Genomic DNA, 17,086 nt, shown 5'->3' on the forward strand with positions numbered 1-17,086 from the left:
GGAGATTGAGTGATCTGCCTGCCTCAGTCTCCCAAATTCTGGGATTACAGATGTGAGCCACTCTGCCTGTTTTAATTTTTAAATTTAAATTTAGTTATTAATTAAATCAACCCTATTGGCCTACTTCACGCTGTCTACTACTGGGATATACCCCCAATTTCTTTTGATTTTTTTTTCTTGGTGCTGGGGAAGAAACCTAAGAGAAGCTCTGTTTTGATGGTCAGGAAGTAGTGTCCCAAACTCAGTATGAATAAAACTAAATCTACCTAGAGTAGCCAGTTTTTTTCCTTTTTTGCAAATCTGTGTATGTGCTGCCCCCTAGTGCTGCTGGATTTATGATATTGGTAGTAGTGACCTTGAGGGTACCTAATCTTGCAGTCCTCATTTCCCTACTTAAAATTCAGATGGTCTTGCAATCAAAGCCAGACCCTGCAGCACTTAGATTCCTGGACATCACAGCTTCCCTCATCTGAGCCATAAAGAACTGATTTTGTCTATATTTTTGCAATGCTGAAGATCAAATCCAGGACCTCATGCATGCTAAGCAAGTGTTCTACCACTGAACTACATCCTCAGCACAGAGAGAAGTCGTTTCCAAACTGTAGCAGTGCAGGAGTCTGATGTGAAAACAAGGAGACAGATAGACAGACAGATGGTGATACTGGGGATAGAACTCAGGCCTTCATGCATGCTGGACAAGTGTTGTGCCATTGAGCTGTATCCCCAGCTATTATAACCTGTATCTAGATGTCCTCCAAAGCCCCAACTGGTCAGAGGTGGGGCTTTTCAGAGGTGGTTGTATCTAGGGTGTGTGATGTGGGATCCAGGATGTGATGCTGGGATTGATTCACAATGAGATGCCAGGATTAAGGGTGTCAGTGCAGCAGCCCTAAGAGAGAATAACCCGGATAAAGTGTGAGAGACAGGAAGAGGGCTGCTGTTGTTGCCTGTTGCCTGTTGCCTGCTGCTTGCCACTGCTCCCTGCCTGCCTACTCGCCTGCTCTGTCATGCCCCTCTGTCATGCCACCCTGCCTTGGAACCATTGAACTATGAACTGAAACCTCTACAAACCATGAGCTATAATAAGCCTTTCTTTTTTTAACATTGGGTGTTGGGTATTTTGTCTCAGCAGTGAGAAAAGTAAGACACTAGGCAGGTACTGAATTTTTAAAAAGCATCATAGGTAATTTTGATATAGTAATATTTGGGACACATCTTTTTACAGCTCAGTGGTAGACTGCTTAGAATATACAAGGCCCTAGGTTCAATCTCCAGAACCAATAATAACATTATTATTATTATATTTCTATAATATTTCTACTTCCAAATTGTAATCTCTCTCACCAAAGAAGTCCTCTCTCTGAATCCCAACTCAAGCACCCATAGGCTCTGGGGAATCTAAGAGCAAATTAGTCACCTCCCTTTGTCAACCTCATTATTGGGTTTCAAGAAGGTTACATCTCAGATAGTCAAAGAGGGAGACTGCAGCTGCCCCAGTTGTTAGCCTCTGCTTAGCAAAATCAGCTCTGGCTGATCTGGCAGGGAGCAAAATGAAGGAAGGCTAACATTTATTTTTATTTTTCTGGTACCAGGGATCAAACTCATGACCTTTCACACTTGCCGGACAGGTGCTTATGCCACTGAGCTAAATCCCCAGCCATGGAAGCTAACATTTAATGCACCAATTGTAGGTCATTATGCCAACTGTGCTTAGTGTTTTCAAACTCTGTCTCTCTTGTTCATGATACTAGGCATTGAACCTATGGGCTCACCACCACTGAGCTACATTGACAACCTTTGTAATTTTTTTTACTTTGAGACAGGGTCTGACTAAATTGTGATCTTCCTATCTCAACTTTCCAAGTAGCTGGGATTAAGGGTATATGTCACTGTGCCTAGCTTCAAATAAATTTTAGATTCCTACAACAAATCATGAATGAATGTTCATTATTTACCCCTTTTTTATAGATGAGGTAAGGAGCTGGAATTTGAATTCAAGTTTGCCTAACTCAGGAGTTCTCAACTAGAGTTGATTTTGGCTCCTGGAGGACTTTTGGTAATGTGTGGATGCTCTTTGAGTTTTACAACTGGAAGTTGTCATTAACATCTAGGGTAGAGACCAGGGATGGTATTAAACTTTCTGTTGGCATAGCTTCTCATGCACATACCAAGAAATTATCTGGTTCAAAATGTCAACAGTGCTGAGTTTGAGAAACCCCAGAGTCATTGCCTGTGCTTTTGACCTGGAGGAGGTGGGAAAAGATTAGGGAGCAGAACAAAATGTAAAAGGGCCACCTCAACAGCCCTGAGTAGCAAAGGGATGGGATTGCTAAGTTAAGGATAACAGAGAATGGGACAGCTGGTGAGGTTTTTCTTCCAAGCTTGGCCAGGACCCTGCTCAATTTCTTCTAACCTTGCCAAGTCAGTCCTGGGACTTCACACTAAGCTTGTCCTGTACTGACCCTGACTTCCAGCTCCAGGTTAGGGCAAAATATTTAGTTCAGTCTTTCTGTAGGTCTTCCTACAGCTGAGGCTGGTGTTTTTCACCTGCAGTCCCATGGCATCTCCAAGTCAGTACCCTTGTTATGCAGGGTGGGAAGTAGCAGAGGGTACCACAGAAAGTAAAAGAAAGGAGCAGCCAGGGAGCCAGGTGGCACAGTAGAAGTTAGGAGGAGGTGAATGGGGGAAGCCAGTAGAGTCCCCTGAGTAGGTCCCTGTCTGGGACAGAATAGTATAACCTGAGGAGAGAGTTGTGGGCAGCTGGCCTGGGGAACAGGGCGCTCTGACCCCACAGCTTGCTTTCTACAGCTTTCAATTCCCTTAGGTTTGGGCCCCAGTAGCCTAATGGAAAACCCACACATCCAGCCACCCAGCATTCAGGGATTCCCAATTGTGGCCTCCACACTAGACCATGAGGGCGGGCCAGAGCTGCTGGTCCGGACAGGAAATACTTCTCATTCCAAGCTCAGAACCCAAAAAACTAACTGGGGGAGGAGGGCTGGAGTGATGGGGGAAAGATCACACAATTATGTACCCTATATTTGGGGCTCCATTTTCTTCCCTTACTTACTACCCATGGTAGGTGGATAAGGGGACTAGGTGGAGGATGTGGTAACAGCTGATTTGTCCCCTGAGGTCACACTTTCCAACAATCAGCTGTTACTGGGGCGGAAAGCAGGAAGTCTCCTTAAAGGCACAATGTTCTGAACACAGACTTGGAAGTCTGGAATTGCGAGGTACCATGGCAATCACCTGCTGAAATCTATATTTAACACAGAAGCAACTATCCCACCAAGCTCATCTCTGAGATTCAGTTACCCTCACCCTCAATATGCAGCTTATGGAAGACATGGATCCCTATCTGCGTGTACCTCTTTGGTGATGATGGTTGCGTAGGCAAGTGATGGATCGCACTGGGTCTCAGGCTTACCCCTTTAAACAAGCGACTCGGCAGCTTTTGCCAAGTCATTGGGTTCATTTCAGTTTTTGCCCATCCCCCGCCCTCTAGACTCTGATTGGCCCCTGGGGGAGGAACAGCTTCCTCATTGGTCTCAACCTTGGAAATCTCTTCCCTAAGTAGGCCTGAGTCAGTGAAGAGCTTTGGAGGGCGGGACGGAATGGGGACTAATCAAAGATTGGAGTTTCTGGCCCGTGGCACTTTGGTACAGCTTTTCCCCAAATTTCTTTGTGTTTTTTCTTTCTTTTTCATTCGTCCCCTAAAAGTCTTCCTAGGAAGAATCTCTTTGAGAGATTCTGAGGCTGTTCTGCGACCCGGACAAGACATTTACAAGAAAAGGCTCCTCTGGTTAAAAAGGGCTCCCAGGAGGGGTGGACTATATATCTCCAGCAGGGGCTGGCGAGGTAAGCGATCCTTTCCACCTCCAAAAGCCCTCGAGAGTTCTACGAGGATCTCTGCTGCCCCGGAGACCGATTTCCATCTTCAGCTCTGCGCATTTCTGCTGCTTCGCCTGTTCTACCTTTCTTTAGAGAGCTATAACCTCCTGTAGTGGCCAGTGAATCATTCTCGGGGATGTTTAAAAGAAGCACTCACGACTTTGAAAAAGGAAGGGCTGTAACCCTTTAAGGATTTCCCTGAGATGGATTCAGCGATCAGTTTAAAAATGCCAACTCACAGAGTGCGTTGCATTCTGGGAACGAGAATGTCAAGCCGAGAACTACCTATACCAGTATGCACTGCAAACACACACTCCTTTACTTCTTGCTCTTTGGACTCTGGTTTGACGTAGCGCTCCTCTAACCAAATCCCTTAGGCAAGGGTTGAGCCACGCCTTTTCATCTATTGGCTAGCTCTCGAGTTGGTGGGCGTGGCTTATCGCAGCTCCGCTAGGCAAAGGGGTGGCCTCCTTGCCAATCGAGCCAAAATGACTGGGGAGGCGGGACCAGGGAGAAGTGCGGGCGCCCCCGAGTGGGTGTGGTCACGTTGCCCAGCAGTGGGCGGTGATTGGCCCTGGGCGGTGCGATCACGGCTTGTGCGTCACGACGCCGCCAGCTGATCGGAGACTGGAGCCGGTGTGTGCTGGGCGCTGGAGAGAGACAGCTACGCCGGGCGTGAGGAGCGGACGCAGTGATATGCTTCCCAACCTCAGCAGCCCCCACACCCAGCACCAGGTGGGTGTGATCAGGGGACCCGGTCACTGAGGGGAATGTAGCAGGGTAATGGTGGAAAGTAGGGTCCTGGCGGCCACACCCTGCCCTTCCGGGGGAGGCGAGAGGGGGCGACGGGGCAGGGGCACTCCCGGGGAGAGAGGCTGAACTGAGTATAGTTGTGTATCAGGAGGTTTGTAGAAAAAGTCCGAGACGCGAGTCGTGACGGAAGGTCTGACAGTAGTTGAGAGGAATATGAGGGGCCGGAGGACCGGGGGCGGCTACCCCTGGCGCCTTCTGGTCCCGGGATAAGGGAGCCCACCATCTAGGCTGGAGAGGATCTGGACCAGCAATAGCAGGGAGGTGCTTTCCTCTATCGGCGCTCATTGGGTCGGGGCCAGTTCAGTTCCCTGGCAGGGAAGGGGTCGCTGGGCGGGCCGGCCCCTCCTCTTGTTCCCTTCGGGGATGTTATGTAAGGGGGGAGGGGAAGGGAGTAGGGGGCGGCAGTGCGGGTGCCTTATGCAACCCAAAGGTTAGGGTTTCACCGCGGTTGGGCGGGGGTTGGGGTGGGGGGAGGAAACAGACCGGAGGAGGGCCTGGAAACTCTTACCCCCCTCAGCCTAACTGGGCGTCTTGGGCGGAGAGAAGGTCACCTCTGCACCTCCCCTCAGCCTGTTGGTCCTGAGGCCCCTAGCCCAGGCCAGGCCCCAAGCGCCTGGGAAGCCGGCTGGTTGGGTGGGGCGCTGGGTTAGTCATCGCTGGGCTCCTTCTCTCCCCACCTCCCAGCCAACTCTTGGCCCCTCCCCATGGCCTCTGCTAGGCTATCGCCCCCACCTCCCTCTGGCCCTAGTTCCAGCCTTCAACTCATCTGGCCTGTCACACTGGCTGTCACACTGGCCTAGAAGCTGTCAGGGTGCCAGAGGGTTGATGGAGCAGCTGGTCAGAGGGTCAGTGCCCTGGGCCCACCCCGCCCTGCAGCCAAGGGCACCTGCTTGGCACAAACTCTCAGTAGCCACCGAAGGCTGAGAACTGAACGGAGTAACCTCAGACGGAGGGGAGTTGGACAGAGTTGGACTGTCACATAGGGGAAGAGATAGACACTGCAAAGTTCTTGCCTCCCAAAAGGTTTTCAGAAAGGCTTTAAACCCTTACCCCCACCCCAGTGTTTTTACTCTCTGTATATAAAAATTTAAAGGCAAAATTGCCTTGGACCCCTAAAATATAGTGCGGGCCATGCTTTTGGTCAGTGTCACGGTAAACCTGCCCTCCCCAGCTCAGAGCCCTCAAGCCTGCCACACCCCCAGCCCCCTCCCCGGGCCTTGCTGCAGGGCCTGGCTTTTCCTGCTGATTCATGCGTTGGAACCGTGGGGGCGGGGCTTGGAACTTGGAACAAAGTTCAGACGTGGAGGGGCCGGCAGACAGCCTGGAATTCATACCAGATGTACCCGGAATGTGCAAGCGGAATGCCTGGCATTTGAGAGTTCTGAGGAAGCTGCCTGGCCACTCTGCCCATACCTCCCTCCCCACCAGCCTTGGGTCTGCTGTCCTTTCCCTTAGAGTCCCCAGAGTTGCTGCTGAACTTCCAGACTCTAAACCAGCTCCCTTCCACACTGTTCCCCAATGTAGGCGCCCTCCCCCTCATTCTTTTTCCGCCTGAATTCCCTGGGAACAAGTCAGTTGGGCTGATTACTAAACTCAGTTCTGAACCTGAAGTCCTGTGAGTTATTGATGGGGTGTGTCCAGGATGTTAGACCTTGCCCTCCCCATCGCCATGGGTTCCTGTAGTTTCCCATATGTAAAGTGGGATAAGGGGAAGTTTAGAGTTGCCTTTTGCTTCTCACTAAGCTCCTATAGTTACAGGGTAAAGCCAAGCACTTCTCATTAGAAGGTTACAAGTCTAATAGAGTTTGACAGCCCTTTTCAGATCTGTCCTTTTTTCTCTTCTTCCTAGGAGCCTGTACCTCCCATATATCCTCACCTGGCTGAGCCGCAGTAGTTCTTCAGTGGCAAGCTTTATGTCCTGACCCAGCTAAAGCTGCCAGTTGAAGAACTGTTGCCCTCTGCCCCTGGCTTCGAGGAGGAAGAGAAGGAGGAGCTGCTTTCCCTTTATCAGGAGGAAGAGAAGGTGATGGAACTGGGGCTGGGAAGGTCTGAAGGCAGAGGTGATGAGAGCTTTTGGGAAAGGGAACTCTGCTCAGTTGAAGAAACTTCACCCAGATTGGTTCAGCAAGAGAGCAGTTTTAGACTAGAGACACTGGTTGAACTGGGGATGAGGTGGCTCAGACTACCCAAGGTTAGTTGGTATTTGTGTATCACTAGGAAAACACAAGAGAAGGAAAGTCTGTCTACCCCTTTAGCTAGGTTTCATCATTGACCTTCCATATTTCCAATTCTCCCCTAAAAATCTTTCCCAGTGAGATTAAAAAATAAGTTTAATCTTTAGGGGAAGGATAACACTGAAACTCAAGTCTGACTAGTCATCCTTTTTTTTTTTTTTTTTTTAACCTGTATTTTCTTAAGAGTTAAGAAGATTCTAGATTTAGGGGTACTTATCTGTAGGGGATAGTTATACCTCTCTGACTATCCACCCGTGAAATGAGGAATCTCACAGATAAATACACAGGAGAGAATCAGAGGTCCGTCTTATGCTGATCTCCTTCCCTTGTGGGTGGGAACAATGCAGCTTTTCACATAAGTTATTGGGGCTGAGGAGGAGCAGTTGGAGGGTGGGGCTAGAGTGAGAGCAATGTGAGAAGCAAGTAGGAGCCAGGTATGATGATACACAGCTGTTATCCCAGGACTCAGGAGGCTGAGGAAGGAGGGTCCTGTGAGTTCAAGGCCAGCCCCAGCTACATAGTGAGCTCAAGGTCAGCCTGAACTACACTGTGAAGCCCTGTCTCAATCAATCAATAAAAATTAAAAGGCCAATAGAGGCTCAGTCTCAACAGTGACTTCCCATTGGCCAAGGGTGACCCAAGGCTTCTACTGCCATTCAAAGTAGTACTATAGCCTCTGGTAGAGTTCTAGGTACCACTTCTGTTTTTTCCTTTTACTTTGCTTTTCAGGGAAGTGTGTGAGACTCAGCTCAGGTTTGGACAGGCAGGAAATTCTCCCTTTCAGCAACCAAGGGAGATGTGTTGTGGAATGTGACCTCCTTTTGGACACCGAGCAGTATAAACCACCTCCAGCTTGAGATCCATTCTCACTCTTGACATGGTGTGATTTGGTCTTATCTCAGTCTCCATAATAAATGGTGACCAAGTTCAGGGGCTATAGGAAGCTGTTACCTCTGATGGGAGATGTTGCAGGGAGCTGTATCCCATTCTCCACTTATGAGAACCTGAAAGCCATAGAGGAAAGTAGGGGGAAAAAAAGATCATTGAATGCAGCCTTCCTGCAGCCTGAGCCAAGGGTAGGATGTGTGTGGAACTGTGGTAGAGGGAGGTGGGTAAATGGAGTCTACTCATCGGTTGCAACAAAGATTGCTGTGTCCTTGGACATCGCCTCCGTCCTTTCTTCCCCTCCCTGCTTCACTGGCCACAGGGTGTCTCTCCAGCCCTGATTATGTGGCTCTGCCATCTTCACCCTTCATGGAGCAGAGATGAGGAAGTCAACCTGCAGCACAGAAGCAGGCAGAAGACCAGGAAAGGACCAGGCCTGGGAGCACAGGGCCCGCTCTGTGCATGCAGAGACGGGCCCATAAAGGCCTGAGGCACCCCAGGAGGAGAGAGAACAGCCAGCCCCCATCAGAGATGAGCTTCCAGTGACCTGCTGCTCCACTCACCATTTCTCTCCAGTCCCGCCTAATTCAGGGATTTGAGATCAGAGCGAAGTGTCCAACATCTTTCACCCTCCTTCCACCTCTTCCCTAGCTACTGTGTAATTTTTATATCAGCAGCCTCAAAGAACATGAGCCAGATGTGAAAGGACATACACAACAGCTTCATTTAAAAAGTTTCAGTGGGTGAAACTGTTAAACAAACCATATTCTTCATTAGTAATTAAAAGAAAGCAGATACCACTGATGTCTCCCTTAGCAGCCTGTACCTGAAATAATACTCAGTGTTGAAAAAAGAGCACTGTCATGCATTGCGTATGGGAATATAAACTGCTACAGCCTTTTGGATGGAGGTTCAGCAATACATATTAAATGTGCCAAAAGGTTCCATGTCCTTTGGCCTAGTAATTCTGTGTTTGGGAATTCATCCTTAAAAAAAATGAAGAATTTAGTTGTAAAATGTTTATTCCTGGATTGCAACAGAGAAAAATGGAAAACAACTGTTTGGTTGGGAATTCATTTCTTTTCTGCTGTAATGAAAATTTGCAATGGGGGATTGCTTAAGTAAATTACTGTATAGCTATCCAGATGGTGGAGTACTGCACAGCCATGGAGAAGACTTGAAAGAAAATTGCTCTTTGAATATTAAAGAGGCTATAAAAATAGTTTGTATTATGTGATCCAGTTTTTAAACAAAATTTGCCTTTTAAAAAATGACTTGACTACTTGTATATACCGAATAGATTTTAAAACAAGCTGAAGATTTACTAAAACGTGTCATTAAACCAGGCGTGGAGCGCTTGGAAGGCTGAGGCAGGAGGATCACTGCAAGTTCAAGGCCAGCCTGGGCTACAAAAGTAGTTCAGAGCCAGCCTGAACTACACAATAAGATTCTGTCTCAAAATAAGTAAGTAAAAATTTAAAGTGTCATTATGGTTTTCTTTGGATGCCGAAATAAAACCATGATAGTTTCTTGCTTTAGTTTTTCTGTAATTTCCAAATTTTCTACATTGATTGTATATTGGTCCTATACAATAAATGTAAAGTGTCAGTGTAATGTTTCAATCCTTTGGGTAGGTGGGTATAGAAGGAAGGATGCATCTAGCCCTTGGTGAGAATGTTTGGCTGGGGTGCTAACCAAAAATGTTTTTGGTTTGGTTTGATTTGGTGCTTGGAACCAAAACAAGAAAAAAAGTGGGTGGGGATTCTGGGGGTTGCATCTCCAACATGGGAGCTGCTGTTCCTTTTGGAAGGAGCTATGTAAGGCAGCAGGACTCCTGAAAGGCGAAGCAAGTACTGTACCACTGGGCTGTATCCCTGACCCTGTGAACGTCTTTCTCTCTCGTCTCATTCTCTCTCTCCTCTCTCTCTCTCTCTCTCTCCTTTTAAAATCAACATAGTTACTGTGACTACTCATTGAAATTCTCAAGATGAGCTGGATGTTGCAACAGCTGCTCTCTTGGGTCTAGGTGTCACTTCTTCCCAGGGCCCAGGCATGAATCTGTGATGCCCCATTTTTAAGGGGCCTTATTCACCCAGTCCTGATGGTGCTTCCTACTGTAGCCCTGGCATCCCAGTTACACTTCACCTTGTGCTTGGCAGAGAAGCCACATTTCCTGTAGGAAGGCGGGGTTCACTATATTAATACAGTGTTGACCAAACGATACTCCCTTCTGCTGCCAGGACTAAAGAACTGTGCACTTCATCAGGAGTGGCCATGATCTGTCGCAATATACAGAAAGCAAGCAGCTCTTGCTGGTTGTGGGGCAACTGGAGAACTGTGGAGTGGATTAAGAAGGAAGGAAAAGAGTAAAAACCTGTCACCATTCAAAGGATGAGGGATTGGGGAGGGTTTTCCTCTCCAAGGCTGAAGAGTTTAGAGCCCCAACAGTCGTGCTGCTGAGAACACTACAGGTCCTTGTTTTCACTTCTGGCTCTGCCCCAGACTTGAGGTGACCCTGTGTCACTTCTTACCCTTATTGGGTAAGGAGGAGGAGGTATTTGATTCACCCAACAGGTACAAAACCTTAAGGGAAAGTGGTTTTTCAAGACTAGTCAGTAGCTTCTCTTACCCCTCCCCTCCCTACTAAGGATCACCGTTGGGGGGGGGGCGTTGAAAAAGGGATGTTTCCGTTGCGGGGATTTAGCTCAGTGCCTGGCAAGTGCGAGGTGGTGAGTTCCATACCTGTATCAAAACAAGAAAAAAAGGGGTGGGGGTCCTGAGGATTGTATCTCCAACATGGGAGCTGCTGTTCCTTTTGGAAGGAACTATGTAGGACTCCTGAAAGGCGTTCCTTTTGGAAGGAGCTATGCAGGACTCCTGAAAGGCGAAAGGGTGTCTCCAAAAGGTGAGGTGCCCTTACGGATGACAGTAAGTGAAAGGCGAGGCCCTGCGGTGGCTAGGTTCAGGCTCCAGGGTTGCCAAGGCACTGAGTAGGCGAGTAGCGAGAGATAACCAATAGGTGAGAGACCGCGAAGCAGGCAGGAGAAGGTGAAAGTTGGCGGGGCGGGGCCCCAGAAGTGTCGGCGACCATCTCTGGAATTCCCCCGGGCTTGGGACCCATGGCGTTGGAGAAAATCCCTACTGACATCCCAGAAGGATCCTGGTTACACGGCTTGGTGGTGCCCTAGAGCCCCCAAGCCACTATCACCAGCTGGGGCCGGCCTTGATCGGTTGTCGTGGCTCCATGGGCGGTGGCCCCACGGCTGCTCCAATCACTGCCCAGCTGAGGACGGGGGCGTGGACAAGCCAGCAAAGATACAGCAGATGCCGGAGGCAGCTGGGCGCGGGAGCCTAAGGATCCACCCCCGCCTGCGAAGCAGGTCCCCGACTCCGCGCGGGTGTTCGCCCAGGGCTCGGGGCCGAGGAGACCATCCAGACCCGGCTCACTCACCAGGCCATGGCGCCCACGGAGCTCCTGGCCACCGGCGCCTCTTTTGCTGCGTTCCGGGGTCTACACTGGGGGCTGAAGCTGTTGCCCACGCCGGGATCTACGGCTCACGACCGCTGGAAGTGGCGGAACCACTGTGTCTCCCTGATGCACAGCCTGCTCACCGCTGCCGGGTCGCTGCTGGGGTGCGGAGCTCGCGGGTTGCAGAGGCAAGGGCGTGAGGAGGAGGGGTCGGAAGGCTGAGTGAGACCTTCAGAGTCTGAGACTGGAGTCCGGTGTGACTGGACTGGAGGGCATACGCACCAAAGAGTGGGTCAGGGTCATGCAGAGACGGACCCGACTCCCTTGTCTTCCCCCAGGCTGTCACTGTACCCTCAGATGACCTCAGACCCAATTCATGGTCACCCATTTTGGGCCCTGGTGCTGGTGGCAGTGTCTGCCGGTAAGTCTTCAGGAAAGGCTGGGTCAGTGAGGGCAACTTAAGACCCGGAATTCCGGGACTCCTTTCCCCACTTCGATAGGAATAAAACGTTTCTGGCTTTTTCCTGAGGCAAACTAAAGAGCTGGGGAAAACAAGGCTGAAGCCCCTCTCCCGGCTGTGCACCAGATCTGGGGGAGCCTGACACCCCTTCCCTGTGTTCATAGGGTATTTCCTGGCTGATAGCGCTGATCTGCTGTGGAACCAAACCTTGGGCCAGACTTGGGACCTTCTCTGTCATCATCTAGTGGTGAGATTCTGAAAAGAAAGGCCAAAGGGCCAGGGATTTAGCTCAGCTGTGTAAGTGCCTGCTTGGCAAACACAAGGTTGTGAGTTAGATCCCAGGCACAAAAAAAAAGAAAAAAAGAAAAGAAAAAGAAAAAAGAAAAAGAAAAGAAAGAAAGAAGAAAGAGAAAAGAAAAAGGAATAAAAAAAGAAAGGCCAAGAAATGGAGGCATGCCCAGCCTGGAGTCCCCAGCCTCTTTTCAGTTTTCTTGTTTGTTTGTTTGAGATAGACTGTCACTGTGTAATTTAGACGGGCCTTGAACTTGCTATGCCCATGCTGGTCCTGAACTCATAGCAATCCTCTTGCCTCAGCTTTCTGAGTGCTGGGATTACAGGATGAGCCACCATGCTACCACTTCAGTTTTCTGTCCTCTGATTTTCCAGATTCTCTGACTCTTGGTGCCTGATCCTCCCAATCTTAGGCTGAACAAGGGGAAGGGATTGACTGCCAGCCACAGCTGGGAATCAGAGCCAGGGCTTGGCTCCCCTGCAAACGTCCAGCTAATCATAGAAAAATTGAGTATGGAGCTTTTCTGAGAAGGAGGAGCCCTGGCATAGGATGTGGGGATGCAGCACAAAGTCTAGGAGTGGAAGTTGGGAGGTACTGTGCAGATGTTGCCAGACAAGAACATAAAAGCCCTTGAGTTGCAGAAAAGCCCAGAGTTGAGAACTCCTGGGCCAAGATAACAATAAGTTGAGTATAGTGGCACAGCTTGAATCCCAGCATTTAAGGCAGGAAAATTCAGAGTTCCAGGCCAGCAAGGACTACACAGAGACTTCAAGGCCATCCTAGATTGCATAGTGAGGTATGTCTCAAACAAAACAAAGTTAACATAAAGTTCACGTTTTGGAGGTAGACCTACAAAATTCTTAGGAGCCCCTTGAATAAAGACTGAGAAATTGATACATAATAGGCGCATGTCAGAGAAGTCTTTTGACTTTGACCCCTTCCCCTAGGTGGTGTGCTGCTTCGGTTTTGTTATCCTGTCTGGCCACTATGTGGGCTTCTCCGTGATATCTCTGCTGGTGGAAGTGAACTCCGTCTGCTTGCATCTGCGAATCCTGCTGCTGAATTCTCATCAAGTCCCCTCCATGGCCTTCAGTGTGACCAGTTTGGCCTCCCTGACTACTCTGGTCCTCTTCCGTCTGGTACCACTGGGATGGCTGAGTCTCTGGATTCTCCGACAGCACCACCAGATCCCTCCTGCTCTGATCATTCTTAGTGGAATTGGGCTGGTCACTGTGGGTGCCATTTCCATCAAAATAGGTCTCCAAGTTTTGATCCGTGATGTTCTTCAGCCCCAGCCCCACCCGTCTGTCCTTAAACGCAAGGAGACCAGAAGAACCAGGACATATTGCGATGAGCCTATTGTTAGGGATGGGTCCACTCTGAACTTGAAAAACTAGAGAGAAGGGGCAGATTTGCCCTCTGCCAACCCTGTTGGGTGGACTAGAAGATGGTGGTCTCCACTATCTATCTCTCATGGGATGAATGGCTGGACCAGATTGTCAGTATCTCAGGTCCTCTTCTATCTTTTTTTTCTACCCGCTTCTTAGGAGCTAAGAAGACACGCTGACATTGGTGGCTGGGTAGGAACTCGGATTACTGTTCACTAAAATCTATCATCATATGACCGCCTTTTCCAGAACAAGAGCTCAGGAGGTACAGGCAGAGCCTTCATAAAGCATAGCAGGAGGTGTGAAGCTGGAAAAAACTGCCAGTGACCACAGAAACCTTTGCTCCAGCACAGAGACAGATGAGGATCAGAGAGATCTGGCGTGGAGGGGACAGAGTCAGTGGGGAAAAGAGACCTCATTTATGACCAGATTTTGGCAGTGGACAATAGGGTGCAAGAGATGCGATCTAGGGGCTGTAGATATAGCTCAGTGGCACAGCAGCAGCCTGGCAAGTACAAGTTCATGAGTTCTATCCCCGGTACCAAAAAAAAAAAAGGAAAAAGAAAAAGAGAGAGACAGACAGAGGGAGAGACAGATACAAAAAGACAGAGAGATGGTCTGGCCAGGCATAGTGGTGCACATCTGTAATCCCAGCACTTGGTAGGCTGAGGCAGGAGAATGTCTGTGAGTTTGAGGTCAGCCTGGGCTACATAAGTGAGTTCAAGGCCAGCCTTCACTACATAGTGAGACTGTCTCAGAAAGAAAGAATGAATGAATGAGAGAGACAGAGACATACACTCTGTTACCAGTAGACATGGGCATGACAGTTGTCTAATGACAGAAGAATGCCTGTTATTGCAATTGTTGCTGATGTTTCTGGTTCCCATAGCTGCACTGCAGGTACTAAGGGTTGTTTCTTGTTTTTTTTTTTTTATTTTTTTTGTTTTTTTGTACCAGGGATCAAACTCATGACCTCATGCTTGCCAGGCAGGCACTTATGCTGCTGAGCTAAATCCCTGGCCCCTGAGTTTGTATTTAATGCTAGTCTTACTGTATCCAACCTTTTAAATGTTTTTCAATGTCTTCTGACCTTTCCAAAGAAAATGTAGACTCTTAGATGAATATCACAGGGCTGGGTCTATCTTCTTAAAAATGGCACTGAAAGCATAGAAGGGACTCAAGCACCCAATCTAGGTCCCCAGTGTAGGGCTTTCTCAGCTTCATGTTTTATGGAAGAATGAGCAGTGAGGGGAGGCTCCCCTAGGCTGCAGAGGGGTAAAAGAAAAAGTGACCAGCAATTTGGGAGGCTGAGGTAAGAGAATCACAGTTCCAGCTCCGCCTGGATAATACAGTGAGTTAGTAAAAACCCATCTCAAAAGAAAAATATAAAAATGGGCTAGGGATGTAGCTCAGTGCAAAGGCCCTGGGTGTTCAATCAGAGATAGAGGGCAGAGACAGAGAGATGGTAGGCCCAGTGGTTCCTGCCTATAATCCCAGGTACATGGGAGGTTTAGAAAGGATAATATTGCCACAGCCAGCCTGGGCCATATACTGAGACTTCCAGGAAAGGAAGAACTGGGGGGATCTGGGAGGGAAGTTGTGTGAGTTCTCCACCTCATGTCCCGTAGAAACTGAGATGCAAAGGGGCAAAATAACAGAGACCAAGGAAAAACTGTCACAGTAGATAAACACAGGCAGAAAATCAGATCAAAGGGTTTAAATGTCAGAAGACTAAAACTTGAGAAGCAAGGGCATAGGAAATAGGGCTTTTTTTTTTTTTAAACTGAAACTCACTGTGTTCCTGGGTCTGATTGGGAGCTCCCTGGCTCCCATGGTCCTCCTGCCTCAGTCTTCTGAATAGCTGGGAATACAGCTGCTTGCCAGGTAGAACTCTGTTAGACAATTTATCTTTGATAGAAGTCTCTCTGTATGTATGTACGTGGCGATGGAGATGAACTGACATTGAACTCTAGGCCCAGCCTTTTGTTTTGTTTTGTTTTGGTCTTTTTGAGACAGGGTCTCTATGCAGTTCAGGCTGATCTCAAGCTCACCTTGTAGCCCAGGCTGGTCTCGAACTTGCAATGATTCTCCTGCCTCAGCCTCCTGAGCACTAGGACTACAGCCAATTGACACCATGCCTGGCTCACTCCCTGCCCTTTTTATTTTTAATTTTGCTAGTGTCTCACTAAACTGCCAAATCTGGTCTCTCTCTTGCTATCCTCTTGCTTTAGCCACCCAAGAAGCTGAAATTACAGGTGAGCACCACTGTGCCCAGCTCACTATTTTAACTGAATATCTTGATTGACAAAAATATTGTCTATCTTGAGTTTGCAAAGAAGCAGTAGGGAAGTGCAGACCAAGATGTCAGAGCAGTAAGCAGCAGAGAAAACAGCCTCTCTGAGAATCACCATCCAGATGCTGGAATACAGCATCATGAGGAAGACAAGAAGGAGGGCAGTGGGCCCCTGGAGCCAGGAAGACACTCAAGTGCAAATTGAAGCCCACAGAGAAAGTGAAGAGAATAACTTCAGCAGAGAAGGAGGTAGCCAGCAGCACCTTCTCCCTGAGATGAGGCGCACTGTACAAGAGGAGTGGTTTGAGCCTGCAAACCCATCGTGACGGTGATACCTGGTGACCCCAGAGACCACTGCAGAGAGACACGGCAGTGGAGGGGAGCAGTGGACGAGGAGGACTGCACTGGCTGAGTGAGTGCAGAGGACTCAGTTCTCTGACAAGAGAAAGCAACTGGCCGGGAGCCATCTTGGAGATGGGCTGACTGAGCTCAGAACCCAGAACTCCTGCTGGTTCCCTCTATCAGATCTCAGCTGGGCTCAGACCTGCAGAAATTGCTCAAGAGTGGTAAACCCAGTGTGTCTGATTTCAGGGCAGGCCTGTTGAAATTATCCACTACCCTGACAAAAAGCTACTGCCAGCTTGCTGGGACAGATCAGCATGATTTGGGACTCTGTCTCCACAGGCTGTCTACTAGTAGAATCAGAGAGAATCCTGGGGGTAGACTGTTTCTCTCTCTCTCTCTTTCTCTCTCTCTCTTTTGTTTTTTTCTCCTACTCCTACATTGTTTTTTGAGTGTGAATGTGGTTCTTAGCCTCTTTGTGGAGGTGGAGGTTCTGTTCTATTCTTCCTTTGATCTCTTCCATCTCTCTTTTCCTTCAGTCTTCTGCACCAGTCTCCCAAAGCTGGTGTGATTCCCCTTTGTCCTCCTTGCTTCTAATCTCTTCCTCTTCTTCAATTCTCTATTTCCTCCTTAATCCATTTAATTTTTTTTTTGTATTGGAGATCAAACTCATGACCTCACATGTGCCAAGCAAGCGCTTATGCCGCTGAGCTAAATCCCCGGCCCCCAATCCATTTTACATTTTAACCTCCAAAGGTAAAACTGACACATTAAAGACCTGTATACTGTATATAATTTTCTGGTTTGTTTCCCATTTTGTTGTATAATCACAAATCTAGTCCATGCATTTAAAAATGGCAAATTAAGGGTTAGCACACTGTCATTTTCTCAGATGTGTTTGATGCTATTGGTACCACTACTGCAAAAATTGACATAATTTTTCTATGCAGCTTTTGGTCCTGGTTTTCATGGCTGAGATTGATTAAGGGTCACAGGAAATACTGTGGCACAGTGCC

General features: G+C 48.5%; 1 protein-coding gene across 2 annotated transcripts; it reads left to right on the forward strand.

The window, feature by feature from the left end:
* The first annotated feature begins 3,591 nt into the window (after window positions 1-3,591).
* Tlcd2 (TLC domain containing 2) lies at window positions 3,592-16,865 on the forward strand. Of its 2 annotated transcripts, none has more exons than XM_063251062.1 (6): window positions 3,592-4,629; window positions 6,557-6,730; window positions 7,671-11,459; window positions 11,634-11,716; window positions 11,920-12,002; window positions 12,995-16,865. In XM_063251062.1, exons 3-6 carry the CDS (start codon window positions 11,284-11,286, stop codon window positions 13,442-13,444), a joined length of 792 nt encoding a protein of 263 aa, XP_063107132.1. In that variant the 5' UTR covers window positions 3,592-4,629; window positions 6,557-6,730; window positions 7,671-11,283; the 3' UTR covers window positions 13,445-16,865. The 2 variants fall into 2 exon arrangements, with proteins under 2 accessions (XP_063107132.1, XP_003469726.1); XM_003469678.4 differs by having other exon boundaries at window positions 8,149-11,459.
* Window positions 16,866-17,086: the final 221 nt, after the last annotated feature.

Source organism: Cavia porcellus, unplaced genomic scaffold, assembly GCF_034190915.1.
Source record: "Cavia porcellus strain 051 isolate PalLab524CR breed Dunkin Hartley unplaced genomic scaffold, mCavPor4.1 scaffold_6, whole genome shotgun sequence".
NCBI lineage: Eukaryota > Metazoa > Chordata > Mammalia > Rodentia > Caviidae > Cavia > Cavia porcellus.

Excerpts from the sequence above, each read along its gene's own strand:
- Tlcd2 (XM_063251062.1), top strand. The coding sequence starts at position 11,284 with ATGGCGCCCACGGAGCTCCTGGCCACCGGCGCCTCTTTTGCTGCGTTC. Across the intron at positions 11,717-11,919 it reads GCTGGTGGCAGTGTCTGCCG|GGTATTTCCTGGCTGATAGC; the intron begins GTAAGTCTTCAG and ends CTGTGTTCATAG. Across the intron at positions 12,003-12,994 it reads TTCTCTGTCATCATCTAGTG|GTGGTGTGCTGCTTCGGTTT; the intron begins GTGAGATTCTGA and ends CCCTTCCCCTAG.